Source organism: Frieseomelitta varia, unplaced genomic scaffold (genome assembly GCF_011392965.1).
Source record: "Frieseomelitta varia isolate USP_RPSP 00005682 unplaced genomic scaffold, Fvar_1.2 scaffold_384, whole genome shotgun sequence".
Classification (NCBI taxonomy): domain Eukaryota; kingdom Metazoa; phylum Arthropoda; class Insecta; order Hymenoptera; family Apidae; genus Frieseomelitta; species Frieseomelitta varia.
Window position 1 is genome coordinate 31,157 of NW_025110128.1, and position 22,750 is coordinate 53,906.

Below are 22,750 nucleotides of genomic sequence, written 5' to 3' on the forward strand. Positions count from 1 at the left end.
CGTACCATAAACTGTAGAGAAAGTTAGGCTTGGGACTTGGGATTGTTTGTGGCTAGCCCTCCAGCCCTAGCGTTTAAGACATTAAGGGTATGGATGCGTTTGTGTGTATGAATGACAAAGACGAGTGTTGAGATGTCAGAGAGATCAGAGTGAGCGAGCCTTGAAAGGGAAAAGATAGTGAGTTGTTAGTCTAGCGAGTTTAGCAATTAAGAAAATAGTGCAAAACGTCACTTTATAATCATCATCAAACAAATTTTCTGAAATAAACGACTATCTTTTATCAAAATTCCTACAAATTGGCGTCTCAAGCCGGGATTCCTACATATGTTTATATATCTTCATATATTAATAGAACATTAGATAATAAACGTTACATTAAATTACCTCAGACACACAACGGCAGTTTCAATATATAAATAATAAAAACATTCGTTAAATGTATGTTTTTCGACGCTCGGTATCAATCTCCGTACCACCATAACAACAGCTGAAATCGGTAATATTTTTTAAACACGAATCCCAATAAACTACACTGGCGCGTAAATCCGTCCGGCACTATCGTTGAAATTTTATTGCTTTTCATCGGCACTAGTCGAGTGGTAGATTGTTTTTTTCCCCTCCTCCCCGCCCCTTCTTTTTTCTCCGACACCCTGTAACGAAACAAATCACAGCCGATCGTCAGTATTTGGAAAATTCGCAATTGTCGGTTGCTCGTGTTTCTCACTCTTTTTTTTTTTTTTCATTTTCATTCCTTTCTTTCTTTCTTTCTTTTTTTTTTTTTTTTTTTAATTCAATGCTACGCATTCGTCAACCGAACCGCCGCGAAAGTGGGCTCGTTTCACGAAAGTCACGTTTTCGAGCGAGGAGCCGCACGTTTCGAGCTCGAACCGTGCTTTTCGAATGAAACCGAAACCGGCGAATTATTTGAGAGAGGGTACCTGTCAGAATCATCAATTTCTGGGGGAGAAGAGTTTCTTCTCCTTCGTTTCTGGGACTGTTGATGCATGGCCTGCTGTTGCCGATCGATACTGCACAGACTTCTGTGAGAATAAACTGACACCGAAGAGTAAAATAATTATCTTATTTATGAAACGCGGAATACGACAGAGGTTCGCAGATGCCATTTTATCGAATATCGGCTTCCACCATTATACCGCACGTCGAAAATAATTACGTAATATGCAATATCTCATTAAACGCCCGTTCGGATAGAAGCACAAAGCGACGAAAGCTTTCGAAAGGTTCTGAAAAATATTCACTAATTTTTTTTAATTTTTATTTTTTAATTACAAGCTTGTGAAAATAATTGTTAAAGGTATCATAAATATTCATAATAAATAATGTTAATAATATCAATAATATTGAAATATTAAATTAATAATATTAAAATAGATATTCACATTTGAGACGATTTCAGATCACGTTGAAGACATACGTATCCTCGTCTTGAAAATCCTACAAATCGTCATGGTGTCGTAAAAGCACGTTGAAAATTTCATTCGTGACTGAATCCAGTGACTGTTCGAAGATCAAAAACCTTTACAACGACCGCTCGAACATTGATGTGCAATTTTTTTTTTTTTTTCATTCGAGCTTCGAACAAATCTCGAGAAATGTTCTTCTCAATTGTCGCAGATACGGGAAATAACACCAATGATAATAACAGTTAACAGTAATGATTAAATGTTAGTAACGATCATTGCAGACGAATTTATTCGATACGTTTTCGTGCGCCGATGTTATCGTTTTTTTTTTGTTTTTTTTGGTTTTATCGTTCGATTAATTTTCGAGCCGGGCGACCCATTATCGTTATCGACGGGAATCTGTTGCTGAAATTTCGGCTTATTGCCGTTATTTGCTCGTTCGATTGCTCTCCCTTGTTGTTTTTTGTAATTTATACGTGTATTTGAACGCAGTTTCTTGATCGAGGCTTATTTGAGTTTACGATTTACTTAAACGAGTATGATATTTTGACGAATGTAATTAATAACTAGTAGCAAACATTAATTGTAACTTGGCAATAAATTTATTTAATAATTACGCGTTAACATCGTATTTTAGAGTTGTTGCTTATATTTATATTTATATTATATATATAATTATTATATATTATAGTTATATTTCTATTATATTTCTATTATATATATATAATTATTATATATTACTATTATATATATATAATTATATATTATATTACTGTTACAAACAGCATTGAATTTCATTGATAATTTCCTTTATTTCTTAAGTATAATAGAAATTATAATTTACAAATCGATTTCAGAAATCTACGCACAAAAGCGACGCTTTTCGTTTACAAAAATTGGTAGAGAATTGAACAGAAGTAATTTACAGATTAATTGTATAATAATTACAATAATTAATTGAGAAATCCAATTCCAGCCGCAATTAAAACAATTTAAACATTAATTCTCCACTCGCGAAATCAGTAAAAAATTCAATTGGCAATTCCTCTTCTTACGAAGTCGACAAAGAATTAAGCAAAAGTAATTGCTCGCACGTTCATTTTTATTTATGCAACAGGAATTTTCATTTTCACGTGCACAGTTAAAATAAAAAACAAGTCGAAAGAAAACATAATTAGGAAATGCAATTTCACAGTTCTCTTTACTTCTTCTGAGACTGAATAATCTTACAAGTTTGGTTTTAAGCATCCGATGAAATATTCACTCGACGAATTTTCTCTTTCTACAAAGTTGGCAAGGAACTGAATGGAAGTAATTTGCGATTTATTGTCGCAATTTGTCATTTAGTTGGCCGTTTTGTTCTCGCTGTTGGACACGATAATACTCGTCGAATATTTATGTTCGCATTGCCAGGCTGAAGGGAAAAAGAAGAATTAATGGTCTCTGGCTGGTTTCGTATTTTAATACAGTTTAATTTGATGCGAGGGCGGTAGATGTCGCGCGTTCCTCGTAGAAATTCCCAGTGACGTTCTTCGGGTTGTCTCGCGTTGGGGGAATCCATTTCCGGTCGCCAGAGGGGTCGGAGGAAGATTAAAAGCCAAGTGTGATTTCACTGAGAATTCTTTCGCGGGATGCTCTGCTGGAACACATTCGCGAATCAAAAATTACTCTCTTCGACGCACGTTTCTTTTTTTTTCTCTCCTCTTCCTTTCCTTCTTTTCTTTTCCTTGGAAATTTGGCAGGGACATAAAATTTTAAATTCCATTTACTTGGCTCTTTTTTCTGAAATTTCCTTTTAAAAAAAATCCGGAATCTTCAAAATCAGGGGGATTTTGAGTCAAGTTCTCTCTCTTTCTGCCAAATTTCTAAGAAAAGAAAGCCAAGTAAATAGAATTTAATATTTTACGTTCTTTCAAATTTCACTTTGCCAAATTTCCAAATAAATATTTCAAAATATCTTGAAATCCAAAGCACAATCCCAAATGCTCCAGAATTTCCAGAATCACGCGCCTTCTTAAGAAACCAAGCAAAAAAGAAAGCAAAGAAAACACCGAGAGGTAATTTCTGAAATTCACACTAGGCTCTTTCACTTTAAATAGAAATTCCAATAGAATTCCCTAGAATTCGCGATGCATCTAATCGTAGCGCGCGCAGAAGCATAAAATTTCCATCTAGAGGCGTTAAAGTGAAATGATAGAGAATCAGTGGCAACGCTTTACACAATCTTTCATTTCAAATCTCTAAAGATGCACCGTCTCGCGTTCACAGAAAAGTTTGTTGTTGTGCTCACAGGAATTATAAATCATTTTGACCACTCTGGCTACGGGATGAGCCAGTAATAATAATTCGAGGCGTGCCTTCGGTAATAAGATTCATCTGGCATTGGGAATGATCGCGACACCGCTCGTGTGTGGGTCGCCAGTGACCCACGGCTCGCGGGAATGTGGCTAAACACGTCTTGGCTCACGGCCAATCCGGTCCCATCCCCTGCAGCTGTCGCTGCCACTTATCATTTCTTAGTTTCACCCCGGGGCGAAAGTCACCCTTCCCTCCCCCTCACCCTACCTCTCCTCCCCACCACCCGAGGGACAATGGGATCTCAGCGGTTGAAACGCGGTTTAAGAATGATCTACGCCAACGTTCAAAAGGGTCGCTCTGTATTTCGAGGTTAGGTGCACTTGAGGGAACCATCACCGTACGATCTAAATATGATACGATATTTGTCTATGGTAATTTATTCCGGGCGGTTGAATCAAACGGGCGACTCGTTTTTCGTTGGATCACTTGGACATAACCTTTCGCCTTTTGGAATTTCCTCGAAGTTCCATTTATTTTTTTTTCTTTTTTAAATTAACATATTATCAAACGTTAATGCTCGTTAATCGTGATTCGAAATTTTAATTGCCAAGTGTTAATGCTACTATCGATATTTAACATTTCTTTTTTCTTCTTTCTTTTTTGGCCACTTTGGTAGTTCTAGTTTGTGGTTAAATTTCTAGTAATTTACTTGAAACTAACAGCGTTTTTATCTTCTTAGTAATTTACCTGAAACTCTATTGCATGTCGTGGTCGTCGCGAATGACTTTTTGAAATTTCCCAGTTTTGTCCCGACGATATCCAGATCTGCGTCTCAATGGCACGTTGATTGTTTGTCGTCTATTTCGACCTGATCTCCTGTCGCCTCCGTTATTTTCTTCTTCATCACCGGAACGTTCCTCGTCATCAGAACGTTCCTCGTCATCAGAACGTTCCTCGTCATCAGAACGTTCCTTGTCATCAGAACGTTCCCCGTCATCAGAACGTTCTTCATTGTTCATATGTTCCTCGTCATTCGGATGTTTCTCGTCTTTAGAACATTTCTTGCCATTATCACATTCTTCTACTGTATTGTTCTCGTTGTCGGCCATTGTGGATGACACTTTCGGGCCTTATGACATTTTCCATTTACAAGTCGAACGAATTCTCGTTAATTAACGATATCGTTTTGTTTAACACCATTTGCTTAACTTAAATCAAACCTGAATCATTAATTAATAATAACTGTAACTCTTTCATTCACAAATCGGTTGAATTCTATTCCATTCTGAATTAATGATAATTCTTTCAATTTCTGTCTAACGATGGTTTTCATTTACAAATCGACTGAACTCTCAGTAATTAATAGTGTAACTTTTTTTTTTCATTCACGAATCTCGATGATTTCATTTGTAAATTGACTGAATTGTCATTAATTAACAAAGTAATTTTCTCAAGCAATATTTGTCTTGTATAAATCGATAATATAAATTTTCATTGAATAATAACGTAACTTCTTGTGACAATATTCTTCATTTGCAAGTCGATTGAACATTCATTAATTAACAATGTAATTTCTCGCGGTAGCATTGTTCATTTGAAAATCGACTGAACTCTCGTTAATTAATTATTAAAAACGTGATTTAATAACATTCTTTAGTCACAAATCGACTGAGCTATTAATTATATTAGTTAAAAATCTATAAACTAATATAATTAAAAATCTATAAACTAATATAATTAACATAACTTTAATAATAAATATTAATTATAAGATTATTTTAATAACAAATATCAATTATAAAACTAATAATTAATATAATTTTCTCTGAATGATATGCCTCGTATAAAAATCGAAATTAATTGTGCACGGATTTGCAAATAAATAAATCACAACGTTCCCTCAAGTGATACACTCCGACCTAAATATTTTTATTTTGATAATTACTGTTAGTTGTTCCGCTACGGAGTTTCTTCTGTTGGAAGACTCGCTGACTCTTACCCTTGCTTCTCCTCCTGTTTAAACTCCGAATCGAGTTCCCTTCCTGAGAATCTTCTGGGAGGTGGGAGTCTTTTTCTCGAGCCAGACTGTTGTTCAGCGCGAATCAAGTTTCTCTGGAAAGTAGTTTTGCAGATATTGGATTGCCTTCAGTGATTCAGTTGCGACCGGAAAGATCACTGGAAATAAAATGATTCTCAGATCTCTTTCGCCCGTGTCCGTTCGAGTTCGATCGTTCAGTTGTTTAACGATGGACGCGATTCAGCGCGTTTGCGCGCCGGAGCCGCTGCATCCATTGCAATCAGGCTGCGACATCTTCATGCAGCTTTCAATTCTCTTCTTCTTTTTTTAATACGATTGAAAAAGTGGAGCTTAGGTAGAAATTGGTCTTTTCGTTGTTAAGCATGAGAGTAGTCCCGCTTATTTTTTCTTTCTTTCTTTTTTTTTTTTTTTTTAATATAAAAGAAAAACTAATCTCGTCAACTTTAAATTAAACTGAAGTTGAAACGTGACTTTTTTTTTATCGTGTTTTGAAAATTGTCTCTTTCGAAAATGATCTTTAGAAATGATAAATAATAAAAAGAAGATGCGATTTAGGATATTTATTTAAAATTAAATAAATATTTATTTTAGAAAAGTTAGAGTTTATTTTAGTAGGAAGTGATTTTTGGCCCACGTGTGTGAACATATAATTTTCAGCAAGTGCGAAAATATTTGTTATACTTTTATAATTGTAACATCTGTCGTACCTTTCGTACATATGAAAGTATAACATTTTTAACATTTGCGGAGTAATTTTAAATGAATCTCTCCTGAAAGTTGTTCGATGTTTGTAATTTCGAATTACAGCCAGAGTTTGAAAGATGAAAACATTGAACAATAAAACATTCACAATTTCACAGATCCGAAAAAAGATTTAATTTGAATGGGGGGGACGAATAAATGAAACTTTGTTCTGTCAAATATTTGACGCCTCTGAAATTTTCGAAGTTTACAGAATTTAAAATGGTCTGTGGGGGAGGGGGGGGGGGAGGAAATGAAATTTTAAAAATACAGGGAAATAAAATGCTGTCATCGGCGGAATACTGGAGGAGATTTAATTGTAGGAGAGTGTACGAGTAACATTTTTCATTGAGTATGCCACACGTGGCTGCAGCTTTCGAGTTCGCGAAATTTAAAACACGAGCTTTCAAACAATAGAGGGAAAACAGCAAACGAACGAGATTTCTATTCCGAGGTATTATAGTTCTAATGATAAATATAATATACTAGATACAACAACAACAACAATAATATACAAGTTGTAATAATAAATGTATATAATATATATAATATATTAAGTTATATTTAAAAAATGAAATTTTAAATAAACAAAGTTCTTCCCTCAATTATCGATAATTCAAATCATTTCTATTATGTCATAATAATGTCATCAACAATTCCATTATTTTCTCACCGAGTATTCCATTTCGCTTTCTACTTTATAACCTACTGTTCTAAACTGTAAAACAAAACGCAAAAAATAGAAAAAGTCACATTCTCACGATGTAGGGACAATTTTTTTTTCACGATAAAGAGTCAAAACAAACAAAGAAAAAGAAAGAAAGAAAAAGAAAAAGAAATATGAAAATCATAAAAAAATAGAGAACACTGAAGCTTGATCTGTTTAGTGAAACAAATCTGTCACTTGTCTGTTTAGTCACCGGCCAGTTCTACTGAATTCTATTAAAGTACTCCTTGAAATATACTCACAGATGTGTTACTCGGGAACGTGTGACCGCAGAGTACTACGTGTCTTGGCTGAATGAAAACGACAGACTGGCTGTCACCGTTCGATTGTCATCGGGCAGCGTGTCGGCTTATCGAACGGTAAAACATGTTTCGAATTCCATCCGATAACCGTGGCCGTTTCGACACGCCTAATGACAGCGGGGCCGGAAGGGAATCGGGTTTTAGATACGTAGTTTTAATGCTCGTGCTACTTCAGTCACGTGTTTTCGATTCCATTTTTCCTCATCGAGGCCGCGCCCGAGTCGCGAGTTTCTTGGAATTTCGCAGCCAATAAATAAATTTCACGTGATTCGATCTCTCGTTTATCGTTGATTTCTGCCCGTTTGTTTATCGTGTTTGTTTAATTTCGCCTGTCGGTTCGCATATTCCGTTTGATCGGATTTTGTTGATTTATTTCTCGCGTGATCGCGTAGAAATATACTTCGCGTGATCGATTGGTAATTAAAGACGGTATCGCCGATTAAACGTTTTATTTTCAGTGTTTACTTTCTGGTTTATCTAGCTTTCTAATGTAAACTTAAATGCCATGTTTATGGGATGATTGTTACAACGTTGGAACAATAATAAATATTTGGAGAACGATGGGAACGCTGTTAAATTTATAATAAATATTATATTTATATTAATAAATTAATAATAAACATTATAATTTATTTAATATTTATTTAATATTTATTATTAATTTATTTAAATTAATAATAAATATTCATAATAATATTATGTTAAATTAATAATAAATATTATATTTATATTAATAACAAAATAAATATATTAACAACGAAAAATAGTAAATAAATCATAAATAAATAAATTAATAACGAAACAAATATATTAATAAATTAATAATCATAGGAACCGAGAAGAATTTTATATCTTCGCGTGTGAACGTGACTAGAAAACCGGAAGCCAGGTAGAAATTCTTTTTTTTTTTTATATGGGGGTTTAGAATCGCATCGACTACGAGATCTTTAGCGACGTGTTGGAATTTTTTCTTCATGTCTGGTCGAGTAGTAGTTGGGTCTCCTTTAGCTAGTTGATAACGTTTTTTTGTTGTTTCTGGCAGGTTAGGGCGGTTTAATCCGTATTTTCTTCTTAGGTTTCGGTGTTTTCTGCATTCGTGTTGCAGGTGTGGCAGTAAGATGGTTCTGTTTTGGTTCAGGAGGTATTCGTGTGTGATTTCGGAGTGTCCGATTCGAAGTCTAGTCATAGCTATCCTTTCTTTCCTGTTTATATTGTTGTTTGATATTTTTTTGTTAAAAATGGTGTACTATGTCGTGTATTTTCTTTTTCAAATTCTGTTCCATTCTTCTCTTTCGGCTTTGGTCGTTGAAGATCTAGTAGGTCTTGGTGTGGGAAGGTAGAAATTTGTTTCGTCTAACTTGGAAAGTTTCACATATCTTCCAATTTCTCAGTTTTCTGCAGAATCAAAATTATTTGGCGCACAATTTCGTCCTCTGTTTATAATCACTTTGTGTCAGCAAGTATTTACGCGACTCCATGTGTAAATATTACCGAATAAATGGAAATCTCATTGAAAGTTCAACGTTCATTCAATTTCGTTTCATTAAACTTCATTTAATTGTTTAACAACATTTTGAAACGTTCGTTTAATTTTCAGCTTTTAATTTCATTTCGTTTCACGATCGAATCGAAAATGAAAACGAATGAAATTTCGAATAAAAATTGGAAACAGAATTAAATGAATAAAGATTAAAAGGGGAAAAAGAGAAGAAAAAGAAAAGACACAACAATATTTAATAGCGTTCCCCGATATAAATCTTCCCGCTGCGAAACTTCCCACGTATAAAAATCCATAAAGGATATTTCCTTCTTCTCTTTTTTTCTGTTCCAAATATATATATAACATCAATCCTACGCTAGAAAAAAATACTTCAATTAGACACGTCGTTTAATAACTTTTCGAAACGTTTCGTTTAATTTCTAGTTTTGAATTTTTATTTCGCTTAACGCCGATACGAATAAACGCAAATTTGAATGAAAATTGGAAACTGAATTAAACGAACAAAAAGAGTTTGTAAAAAAAAAGATACTCGTCGATATGAATCTTCATCATGCTGTGAATTTCTCCGTAAATCCATAAAAGATATATATATATATATATATATATATTTTTTTTTTTTTCGAACATAATATAATCGTCAGTCGTAGAAAATCCTACGCTAGAAAAATATTTCAATTGGCCGCATGTCGTCGACCGATCCAACACGAACAAATATATATACATATCGTGCACGTGCACGTGAAATAGCAACCGGGTATTAAACAGTTTATACGCTGTGACGCTAAAATATTTCGTTTGCCGCGGCCGTTATCGATTTCGGATTTACGCGTTAATTGAAAAGAGAAAGGTTCAGGGCGAGTTCGTATTCATGGAATTGTTTCCATCGATTGTGCCGGAATTACCGACGAGAGAAAAAACAAAAAAGGGAGGAAGGAAGAAAAAGTCAAAGAAAAAGGAACATATATTTTTACATGTACGTTTGTGAAATGAAATAGAAATAAAATGCAAAAAAGGAATTTTAGAGCAAGAGAGAGTGGAGAAGTCTTGTTGAAAGTTTTCCAACCTTGCTGTCGAAAAAATTGCAACGACCAGTATGTACGTGATTTCGAATAGGGTTTGTAGGGAAGAAAATTGCTAAAATTTTTGGATGATCAATGTTTAGTGTGCTTCTTTAGTGTTTAAATATTTTCTATTAAATGTCTCGATACAAGTTTGAGTGTAACAAAACAGTAGGAAGAGAATTTTTCTTACTAGAATTGTAAAACTAGGGGAGAATCTTGGAAATAGAAATTTGAAATTTGCTATAAAAAAAAATTAAAAATCTCAACATTTAACGACAAAGGATAGTATCAAAAAATTCCCCGAACGATCTCTTCGCGCAGTTTCCTTTCACTCAACTAAAACACCAAAAAAAAAGCAGGAAAAAAATATAATTATGTAGATTAATTGAAAAGTATTAGTATCATCATGTAGATTATTAAGTAGTAGTATTATTATGTGTTACTATAATGTATTAATTGAAAAGAATGAAACGAAATTCCCCCCCTCCCCCCCCTAAAATTTCTCTCGAATTTGATAATTCGTGAAAGTCACGTTGTTACAACACGCCGAAACTTATGATGCTGCCCACTATACCCGTGTAGCTGGCAGACTCTCAGGAAATAAAAAGGAAAAAAAGAAATGCCGGCGATGTTGTATTTTCCACGCGTCAAGTAGACTTTTGCACAAAATAATGACGCAATAAAGAAACTGAGAATCAGCTTCGCGACACGTGCAGAATACATAATTCATAAAGAGAATTTTCTCTAGGAAAGAGACAGAGAAAAAGGAACAAAAAAAATAGAAGAAAAATTTCGAACGTCAGTGAGTTCTCTGTCAAGCTTCAATGGAATCAATAATTACAGTTCCACGAATTTCCGCGTTTGTCGGATCCGTCTCGTCGTCCATTGACGTCAGAAAGCCCAATAACTGGATTACAAATCGAATCTGACCGATGTTAATGTAAAATATTTCAACGTATATTGTGCATACGTTAATTTCACTGAATGTTTTGATATTTTAACGCCTCGAGGTGTATTTATTAATTCGATTGAATATTTTAATCGAACGAGCTGTGTATTGCGCGAAGCAAATCGATCTTTTTCGAACGATTTATCGTGAGAAAAGAAATTGTTACTTTCACACGTATCGTCGGTATAAAAATTAAAATTATACGAATTATATTTTGTGTCATGTAATGATCTATGTTAATGAGAAATTCATTATTGAATGTACATTTAAAAAATTTATAAAATTAAAGAAAATTTATGTTATTTATAATATATAATATTATATGTTATTTATAATATGTAATATTAAAAAAAAATAAAAATTCGATTGATACAATCTGGAGACACACAGTTAGACAATTGCAATATTTTTGTGCATCATTTTATTTAGTTACGATGAAAAATTTAATTTTATGTAATAAGTATGTCAGTAAATATTTTTACCTTTTAACTCTTTAAAGGAACATCGGCAATTCGATTTTACAGCCTTGAAATTTTCCAACCATTGCTGTAGCAAGTTCTCAAATTATCGAGAACGCGAAATTGCAGATGGCTTCAACGAGGAAACTCCGAAATTGTAAAAATCATAAAAATTTCGTGGCTCCGGAGTCCCGGGTATCTAAGCTTTCTCAAATAAGGAAACAGTTACAATTTTTAAATAGCGAAATTTCCCGACTGTTGAAATAAAAGTTTTCAGCTTTTGGACGTCGTATTAAAACTGGACGCGAAACTTCCAATTTCGAATCTTTCTTGCTTGATTCAGCTTCAATCGCTGAAATCGCCGGACGTTAAATTTGAAGACATCAAAATTTCAAACCTTAATTGCACGGTATTTTTCTAGTAGAAGTAAATTTATTTTCGTCGAATTTTATGAGTCTAATTTAACTCAAGATCTGACATAACCTAACCTTCTTAAGAATACTACATTGCCTGTTATATTCGAGACATTAAAAAATATCTCATCTCTATCGAAATGTAATAATAAAACTACGCGAGTTTCCAGTAATTCCTTAAAAAAAGAAAAAAAAGTGGAATATAACATTCTGTGGAATATAACATTCTCCTTCGTAAAATATCTGTCGTCTGCAGGACAGTGTACCGATATTTTGATCAAACATGGCTGCCAGTACTTTCTCCTACTCCACCTAATCAAGTTTAGCTCGTTAGCTGAAGCCAAACAATGATGAACCGTGAAATATGATCCATGATACGTAACGCGAGATCCAGCAGGAAAATTCGACTCGTAGATAGATAGATAATTCCGTAGGATGGCCATGTATCAGACGATGCGTCGTTGAAAAATCTCGTTGTGATACAAACACGATTTTTCCCTTCTGTTCACGGAGAGAAAGAGACAGAGGCGATTGAAATCGTTAAATCAATTATCATCCAGATAGAAACGGTCGAATTCGATTCGTAATCCAGCTGTTGGAGCTCTTTGACGTTTACTTCAATACATTTATCTGATAAGAGATATTTTCGAAGTTTAGTCGAAGATTAGATTAGCAAATAACCTTTGATTGAAATTAAATTAAATACAGGAAATACTATGTATCTTTTTTAGATTATGTGTACTTGAAATAAAATTAAATATCTTTAAGTATCTTCTTGGGTTATGTGTACTGAGCTGAGTTAGGTCTGAATTATTGATTGAAATTAAATTAAATACAGGGAATACTATGTATCTTTTTTAGATTATGTGTACTTGAAATAAAGTTAAATATCTTTAAGTATCTTTTTGGGTTATGTGTACTGAGCTGAGTTAGGTTTTTAGGTTAGGTCTGAGTTATTGATTGAAATTAAATTAAATACAGGGAATACTATGTATCTTTTTTAGATTATGTGTACTTGAAATAAAGTTAAATATCTTTAAGTATCTTTTTGGGTTATGTGTACTGAGCTGAGTTAGGTTTTTAGGTTAGGTCTGAGTTATTGATTGAAATTAAATTAAATACAGGGAATACTATGTATCTTTTTTAGATTATGTGTACTTGAAATAAAATTAAATATCTTTAAGTATCTTCTTGGGTTATGTGTACTGAGCTGAGTTAGGTTTTTAGGTTTGGAAATTTTAGGAAATTTTACAATTAGGATTAGATTTAAAATTAAGAAATTTTACATCTTCTATTGAGAATTAGGCTAACAAATACAAATATTTATATTCGTGTTCATTCAAACAGTATTATTCCTTTTTAAGTTATGCATTGAGCCGAGTTAGATTGAAGTTAGGTCTTAGTTGTTACTGGAAAAAGAAGTATTTATTATTACGTAATTTGAAATTTTTCTTAAATCTGAATCACTATTAAATCCTAGATAAAAATATTTATTTGTATTACATTACTATTGTGTAACTTGAGAGATTTGAAATTCATTAATTTTCTAATTCGAACATCAAAAATTGAAAGTTTATGAGATTTAAAATTCTGTGACTCCAATTATAACAGATGTTTAAGAATTTATTAATAATTTGTCGTATAATAAATTTCTTAAACTATTTCAACACAACGAGTACGTAAAATTAACAATCGTATCTGTTGGGAAATTCATAAGAGATACGAAAGAAACCGAGTCTACATTTATCGTGGCTCGTAGAATCAGATCTTACAATCTTACATGATAAAAAGTTTTGGGCTTAATTGCCTATTCGAGTGAAACACTCGCTTTAGTTTAAGCTTTCTTACACCTTGTACACGAGAGAGAAAGAGAGAGAGAGGGAGTCAGCGCTAGTTTTGGTTATGTGATTTTCCCTCTAATGGTTCGGTCTAATGGGATACCTTGCATTTACATTAATTAAATGGATCGTATTCAGTGGCGTAGAAAGCCTCGGTCAAACAAGTAGAACGAGATGTTTGCATTGGTGCAGTTAGAACAGATCTATTCTCATTTGAAAATTAGTGATACATATCAGATTCAGTCCGCCAAGCAGCGTAAGGAATTACTCACAGTCAGATAAGTAGAACGACGCTGTTGTTGGCGAGACAAATAAAAAATAGCAGCAAATAGTAGAATCGTCCATTAACAGTCGGGCACGTGGAATTGCTTCGTTAGGACAACGCTATTATTAGTTGGACAAGTTAAATTGCTTTATTTCCGATGAAGTCAGTAGAACAGAACCATTAGCAGTCAGTAGCAAGTTACAAAAGACTGTCGTACAGTGTACGTAGAATAGATGCAAGTAGAATAGGTCCATTTTCTCGCGAAAATTACAGCGATGTGGTAGTTCTAGCCAGCCAAGTGACGCAAGAGTGAATGCTTGGCAGGTAGAATTATCAGATGAATAGAAATATCAACGAGAAAAGAAAAGTCATGTTTAACAGTCGCGAGGAAGTGAAATTGTTTTGTTACAAAATCAGTGTGACAGAGTTTCGATAGTTGGAGAAGGTAGAACAAGTGGAATGGAATTTTCCATGACCAGACAAACGAAATCACTTTATTCGTGAAATTTGTAGTATAACAGTGAAAGGAAATGGATGCTTAAAATTTATTTCTCGTAATTTGCCACACGTACATTTGAACAAGCATTGCACTGATTTTTAACCAATTTTCCACCTCTTGAAATTGAGATAAAAATATATTTGACTTTCACGTGTAAATATTCGTTATCCAAGTGTTACGTTTCACCGTGCCATTAATCAATCCATAGCGGCCTCACGATGCTTCGTTGTGGTATTTCCAAATCCCCGGAATGCCTCGGTTTGCAATTGATCTATTCTACTCGCGCGAAACTGAACGCGCTCAACCGCGCGTTTATACTGCTCGATTCAGTCGAGACGATGCTGTCTCGTTTGTCTTAACGAAATATGCCTTGTGGTTGTTGTTGTTGTTGTTGTTGTTGTTGTTGCGCTTCAACACCGTCTAATCAGACGCTGTCCACGTTCCACTCGTCTGACCATGTTTGCTCCTTAATCTACTTGTCTGGCGCGCGCGCAGCACGTTCCCATTCTACTCGGCTGGCTCGAGTCGCATAATCTCGTCAGCTGTTTGTCCAATTTGAATTTCTATCACTCGGCGAATTTAATAAGAAATTATTTTTCACCTCCGTGTTCGTCCCTGGTGTACACGCGTACGTATTTCCGGTCGAACCTCCTCGGATTCCTCCCGGAGGCAAGAAACAATCCCATTCAGCTCATCCATCGCGGAATAATCCTGTTTCGCTCGTCTGATCGAACGTCTTACGTTCCTCATAGGAATTAGAGTTGGAGATTGTTCGACTCCTCGTTCACTTGGCCGAATAGGATTTCGTTTGCCTGCTTGTCTGACCAGGGATCGTTCTGTTCCACTTGAACGACTGGCGAGCGTTACATCGCTTCGTTTCAATTTCATTTGTTTTTAATTTCCACTTTGCACGTTTTCTTCAATCGCGGCGTATCATTCTGTTTGCTTTTCGTTTCGTTTGTACTTATGCCGTCTTGTATATCGTTTTGTCATAATTGTCAATTCACTCGCGGGAAATCGAGAATCCTTCACGGCTCGACCGAGTTTGATGTTTGTTTTTTTTAATCTAATTTTATTAACCACCGCGAGATCGCAGATCTCTGACATTTTCATTCGTATTCCATTTGATTCAACAATAATAGTCTTTATTCTACTTCTGATAGTCTGACTGATTACTGCCCTGTTCCACTTATTTTTCCAGCGAAGCCGCTGTCATGTTCGCGTCACCGGTGACAATGTATCGCTCGTTTAATTAATGACAATTGCATTCTACCTGCTCTGCATTCTACTTGTCTGATTAATGACAGTCCTGTTCCACTCGTCTCCTTTAATGAAAGACGTGTACCAATTGCATCAGTAATATATCATCACTACTTCATTTCCTTGAGTACAGGTTGTCGCATAAAGTGAATAATGTCATCGTGGTTGGACAAACTTCCCTGTGCTCGGTTAAAAACGTCTAAGATACTCAATTTTCAAAATTCACGCGCGTCCACGTTACTGCCGATTAAGTAGATACAGCGAAGAGCATAATTGCACCAACGAGAGTACAAATTCTAAACTTCATAGTGAAGAAATTAAAAAAATTATCCACAATTTTTCATTGGTAACAGTTGTAGTCTTTACTGAAGTATCGCTTTTGAGCGAAACGAAACTGTTTCGTTTATCTGACTCTCAGTTCAATAATCAGTTGGACTAAAATATGAATTCCAGCAAGAAATTACAGCCAGAGAAGTGGCGAATATCATTTTACCCTCGCGAGTTGCTTCTTTGAAAAAAAAAAAAAAAGAAAAAAACTAATTCCTTGTTCTTCGTTCGACGATAATCTCCTTAGCAAGCAGATTGCCTCTTAACCAAACCGGCTTAAACTTGCTAATTAAGAAACCAGAATGTTTATTTGCAGTCCAGAGGAGAAAGGAGAAAAAGGAACAAAGAGCTGAAATTTAATAATAATCGGATAGAATTATTTAGCAATTTTCTTTCCTTTTAGAAAATTATTCAACGTTGGCCTGTTTGCTTTCCGCGACGACGACGCAAATTGACACGGTCGTCAATTCTCTTTTCTCCTTTTCCGAAAGTTTCAACGGGGCACGTTGAAGTAAAGTAGATTCCGAAAATTCTCCAAAAAATCGAGGAAACATTTTTCTTGGATGTTCGCCGCTCGGGTGTTTTCTGTTCCATTTATTTTCTTTTCCCCCTGGCAATTCGCCGTCACGTTTCGCGGAAATGTTTTTCTGAAAGGCGGACTCGCGGCAACAACCTCGGATAAGAGCACACTTTCACGAGGAGGAATCCCGCGAATTGCATTTCACCGTACCTTGATCCGCGATGCAACGTGTCCCCCGGACTTGAATACGGTTTATCGTGGAAACGATACGGCGGACGTTGGAGGATTTATTGTCGCGTTTCCCCATGCATGCTCGTTTTGATTCCGTCAGCCGGAAGAAACGGCCCGCCTTAGGGACTGCTGAAAATTTGATACCGATGTAAATTCGGCATTAGGTGCCATATTGCACGGGCCGAACGCAAGAGAGACGGAATTTCAAATCAGCTGACTATTTTCGGGCCAATAATACTCCACGATAATGCTACGTTGCATTATTTCGCACACCAGCTCGGTCTCTCCTCTAGTTAGCTTTGTGAATTTCGTGTCAAATGTGGGCTCGATTAATATCAATATCGGATATAAAAATGTACGTTAGGCACTGTTGTACATATTGTGCGTGTTAGTAGTGTACTATACTACTGCAATACTATTACAATATACTACATTGTTGTGTGATACTACCGCAATATATTGCTGCTACTGCTTATTATAATGCTATTGTAATTCTATTGAAATATCAATCACTGTTGCAACTTATTATAGTACTACTATAGTACTATTACTACTGAAACTTATTATAGCACTATTATAATTATACTACTGCAATATACTGTTACTACTGCAACTTATTGTAATACTATTATAGTACTATTACTACTGCAACTTATTATAATACTATTATAGTACTATTACTACTGCAACTTGTTATAGTGTAACTATTGTAATTGTACTACTGCAATATACTGTTATAGTGTATTGTAATACTATTATAATAATACTACTGTAATGCTATTACAATATACTATTACTACTGTAATTTACTATAATACTATTGTAATGATATTACTGCAATACTAAAATATACTATTACTGTAATATTACATATAATATTATTTTTAATATGTAATTGTAATATATTATTATTGTAATATTACGAATATTATTGCCATAATACAACAATGTATCATTACAATTAACTCTAATATTACTACTACGATATAGTACAGTATTTTATGATAATACTACAGTGTACTATATATACTATAATACTATAATACAGGGTGTCTGAAAGAAGACGATTCTGTATTAAAAAATAAGATGAAAGGAGAGACTAAAATTTTTTCATTTAAAGATCCTTTTTTTTGAGAACATCAAGTTTGAAAGTTAATCAAGTATACCTTGTTAATATTCAGTATACTACATTAGTACAACACTGTAACACTTGTGCATTGCTACAGCATTACGATACTGTAATGCCTATTTTATTATTGTAGTGTACCAAAATAACATATTAATATAAATTATTGACTCCTACAATCGCCAGTGCGCGAAACTCTTTAAAAAAAATCTCGATTCCCTTCGATTCCTCATCGATAAAGGGACGGTCTGCTGCAGAAATTAAGAGGGTTCTAATGAATTTCCTGGCTAAAAGGGGGGGGGAGGATTTTTTAATTAAACGTTCGTTTCGAAAGGAAGAGCAAGGAAGGGAAAAAGGGAAGGACTCTCCTGGAAGCAAGGATGAAGTTCCAGAGGAAAAGTTGTGGCGCCACCACTTGCTCGTCACGAAATATGTCCCCTCGCAAGTTTTTAATCGCCAGGAACTCCGCGGTACAATGTTTTCGTCCCAGCATTTACAGAACATTTCATTTTCAACTGCGTTTCTACGGAGTTTCTTTTTCCCTGTTTTTCTTATTTCGTTGATTCCAGTAGGCTCTTCGGGCTCGACGCGCCCTTTGAACAGAGAATTTTTCATCGAGCATCGAAACTTGCGTGTCCCCCGTGCGTTGTAGAAAGTACTGGCACACCCGAGGGAAAATTTCGGTTGCTCTTTGAAAAAAAAAAAAAAAAAGATTCGTGCGTTAAATTTTAAGGCGTTCGATTTTCGAGGTGAAAAATATCGCCTGTTGAATATTTCAATCTCAAGATTTCCAATCCTCGCGCTCGGTTGTTGGGAAAAAATCCTTTCGCGCGTAAATTGCGAGAGAAATTGAAAAAAACTGCGCAAAACTATGCAAAACTATGCAAAACTGTATGGGAATTTTAAAGAGCTACGTAAAATTCCCTGAATTTTGAAGGAAATGAAAAAAAAAAAAAAAAATCGTACAAAACATTTCATGGGATCGTCGTGGGGACTTCGTTTTTCGAAACAGAAATCCTGAATTTAATTAGAGAGAGGAGGATGCACTTTCTCTGTAATTCGAAAAATTAACAAACGTAACTCGTCGAAAGTACAGATTTTCTGTCAGAAGAATTCAGTCAGAAGAAAAAGGAAAAAATTAACAGAAATGTAAAAAATCTGCCTCTCGACGAACAAGAGACAGCCGATCACGCTACGCTGGCTATTTTCTCAGAAAGTTTTTCATTAAAAAGTGTAAAGAAAGAAGACTAAAGAAAGGGCAGAGAAGGAGGGAAAGAGCGCGCGAAGGCTGAGAAGGAGGGCTGGTATCGATTTCACGGGCCGATTACGTAGCCGGCAGTTGCCGATTTTCCCACGGCTTTTCCCTGGAATCGTGTAAGCCAACTCAGGTAATCGTAGCTACGATAAAAGGGAACTGGCTTTAGCCTTTTGCGAAAATCGTCGGAAATCTGTCGTGAATCCTCCCCTAGCCGCCCCCCCAGTTGTCGAGATTTCAGTTTCCACCCTGCTACCCTGTGTGTATCTGTCTTCCCTCGGCAGTTTTCTTTTTATTCGTATTCACCGGCCGTGTCAAATTCCACTGTGTTCGTTTTCACTCCACGCGCAGTAGCTTTTCGCCGGGAGCCAGCCACCAGGGGTTGGGAAATTAACACTCGTTGCCATTTAACACACGTTGAAACTGAATTTCTGTATTACGGTATTTGTGCCACTGTCGCGAACATGGAACAACTATGAATGTTTCTGTACAGAATTTTCTATTTTTTAAAATTACATAATTGTGTAATTTTATGCGTGATATAGTGTACGTTTGAATTATGTTTTTTTTTATTTTTTGGTTGCACGTTGTTGAAAAAGAGATATATTCTGTTTTTTTTTTTTAATTATATATCATAATTTATCGTAATATTTTATATATAATATTATATAATATTTTATAATAATATTATATAATATTTTAAATTACATATTAAATTGAGTGTGTGAGAAATATACATTTACTGCAGCTTAGTACACTTCTTTCACTCTTCTCTTTCTTTTTTTTTTTCTTTATTTTTAGATTGTTACTCTATTTTCAAAGTTATAAACATATAATTTAACAAATATATATGTTGCAACCGTAGAATATAAATTTAATTATAGTTGTACATGTAATTATATTATAATATAGATGTATAAATATAATTATATAAAATTATACATCTAAATGTACAGGGTGTATAATATAAAATTATACATCTAAATGTACAGGGTGTTTGTACCAACGCTTTTTCTCTATATAAAAATGTAGATGTAAATATAGGATACAATATAGATGTAAATATAATTATATATTATAAATTATGTAATATAATATTATACATCTAAATGTACAGGGTGGAAAGAAAATGTTGTCCGTGGCTGTTATGAATGAATTCAAAATCAAGGTCAATTTTACAGCAGTCTCTTTGCATGTATCACCATCAAATCGAAGGACAAAATTTTTCTTTCCACCCTGTACATTCAGCACAAGCCAGTTGCGTTGTACCAACGCTTTTTCTCTTTCCTCCTCTCTTTCCTCCCTTTTATTTTTTCATTCTTTCTCTTTTTTTCTTTTTTCGCTCGCTGTTGTTGAAACAGAGACGTGGAATTTTTTCAACGAAACGAAGGATATTCTGTTTATTTGTTGGTTGTGTTTTCATTTGTTTTCGAAATCTCCGCAACACCGCGCGAATTTAAACTGGTATATATATTTGAGGAGGGATTATTCAAACAACGTATCAACATGTATTATATACGTACGTGCACACGTTATTCGCGAGTAATTCTTTTTTTAAATTATCTCGTTACCCTGTCGTTGAACGAAACTAATATTTCGTTTTATTCTCTATCCCCGTGTCCGTTTCCCTTAGATCATTTCCCGAATGATTTCCCCGTTCATGATTGATCCTTCTCGCGAAAACGATACGGCGCGACTCCCGTGTCTACCGAGATCACTGCTGGAAATATCAAAGGCGCATTATCCCCCGAAAGGAATTGTCACGGAAATTCGTGGAGCAAAAATTCTTGGGGAAAACTGTCGCGGGTAAAAAGAGTCGCGGGCGAAACGGAATTTTAATCAGCGATTTTTAATGAACGCCGAGAAGTTCGATCGTCGTGCGGCGCAGGCGACGTTTGAGAGTTGCATGGGGCGAGAGGAGAATTTAATTCCACTGTCCTTTAACTGTTTGTTTCCTTTTGCTTTTTTTTCCAACCGAAGGAGTAATTTACGCTCTGATCGCGATATAATTGCCAGGCTGCGTTTAATTTTTCTTCTTTGCTGACTGATCGTCTCAGATTGCAAGAAGTAGGGCGAAGTTTCTCAAAGGCCTGGGGGGGGGGGGGGGGGAGAGGGACGGAAACTTCAGCCTCTCGGTATTACGTGGATGATTTATCTGTGACTTGCCGTTGAAATTATTTATGGATTTATGATTTGAATTATTGTATAAATTGTTATATAATTTTCAGACACGTATATAATTGCATATAGACTGTGTGTAGTTTCCATTTTGCATTTACATCTCGCGCGTTTGTCAGAAATTTTTTTATTCTCTCATTTTTCAATTTTTAAGTAATAAATAGTAAGTAATATAATATATCATATTTATTATAATGTATGTAGTGTGTATAGGATATATTAGAATTAGTATAATATAGTATAGACTGTAGTATAATATCTAGTATAGTATCTAAACTCTAGTATACTCTAGTAAGTATAAAATACTATATTATATTTTATGTACTATAATACAGTATAAAATATGACACAGTATTTCATACTTATACTAATTAGTAACTGTACTACTTATACTAGTAACTCTAGTATAAAACACTATATCATATTTTATTTACTATAATACAATCTAACAATACATTCAAATAATAACGCTATTACATATATCTTATACAACAGTAATCTTATATTAATATAGTAATATATATATATATATATATATAATAACGCATACTACATATATCTTATGCAACAGTAACCTTATATTAACATAGTAATATTACAGTATACAATGATAATGACATACATATGTATAATCTTATATAATTTTATATTAATATAGTATTAATATAATATTAATACTATTTATATTAATATAGTATTAATATAATATTAATACTATTTATATTAATATAGTATTAATACTATTTATATTAATATAATATTAATACTATTTATATTAATATAGTATTAATATTATATGTATAATCTTATATAATTTTATATTAATATAGTAATATTATAGTATACAATGATAATTGTATATGTAACGTAAATGTTAGTATAATGCACGCTGTGTTGTTGAGAATGGTCAAAGATGAAATTAGGTCACGGAAGACAGGATGTTTTTTTTTTTTAAAAACTTCGTGACGACACGCTGGTTGCTGGTCGGTTGTCTTCGATTAGCAATACTTGCGTCGCGTGAATGGCAATGAATACCGGTGGCGATCGTAAATCGGCAGTGATATCACTCGAGGACACGGTTCGTTCACCATTTCCATGACAATATAAATCAAACGTCGGAGGATTTACGAGCTCTGCCCCGTCGTTGCCACGTAAACACCGCTATTCTTTCCCCTTCTCTGGCTCTGCCCGACGGCCTTTGCCGCGACTTCCGGTTCCGCGGATGCGAGAAACGTCGCCCCTGTGAAAAAAACGTGACGTCGTTAATGTCGTATTAACCGAATTCTTCTTTAAGTCTTCAAACCAAGTGAATCTCAATTTTTCTAAAAAAAAAAAAAAA

At 34.5% G+C, this 22,750-nt stretch overlaps 2 protein-coding genes across 4 annotated transcripts in view; one reads left to right on the forward strand and one right to left on the reverse strand.

Annotated features, from left to right (window-relative positions):
* The window catches only part of LOC122531297 (probable G-protein coupled receptor 158), a 130,414-nt gene that overhangs the window by 12,022 nt on the left and 95,642 nt on the right, over window positions 1-22,750 (forward strand). The window lies entirely within an intron of this gene.
* LOC122531302 (prostatic spermine-binding protein-like) lies at window positions 2,269-7,606 on the reverse strand. Of its 3 annotated transcripts, none has more exons than XM_043659104.1 (3): window positions 7,471-7,606; window positions 4,470-4,851; window positions 2,269-2,838 (listed from the first exon to the last, which is right to left on the reverse strand). In XM_043659104.1, the coding sequence occupies exon 2, from the start codon at window positions 4,829-4,831 to the stop codon at window positions 4,478-4,480; it is 354 nt and encodes a 117-aa protein (XP_043515039.1). In that variant the 5' UTR covers window positions 4,832-4,851; window positions 7,471-7,606; the 3' UTR covers window positions 2,269-2,838; window positions 4,470-4,477. The 3 variants fall into 3 exon arrangements, with proteins under 3 accessions (XP_043515039.1, XP_043515040.1, XP_043515041.1); XM_043659105.1 differs by lacking the exon at window positions 2,269-2,838 and adding an exon at window positions 2,876-3,060; XM_043659106.1 differs by lacking the exon at window positions 2,269-2,838 and adding an exon at window positions 2,876-3,063.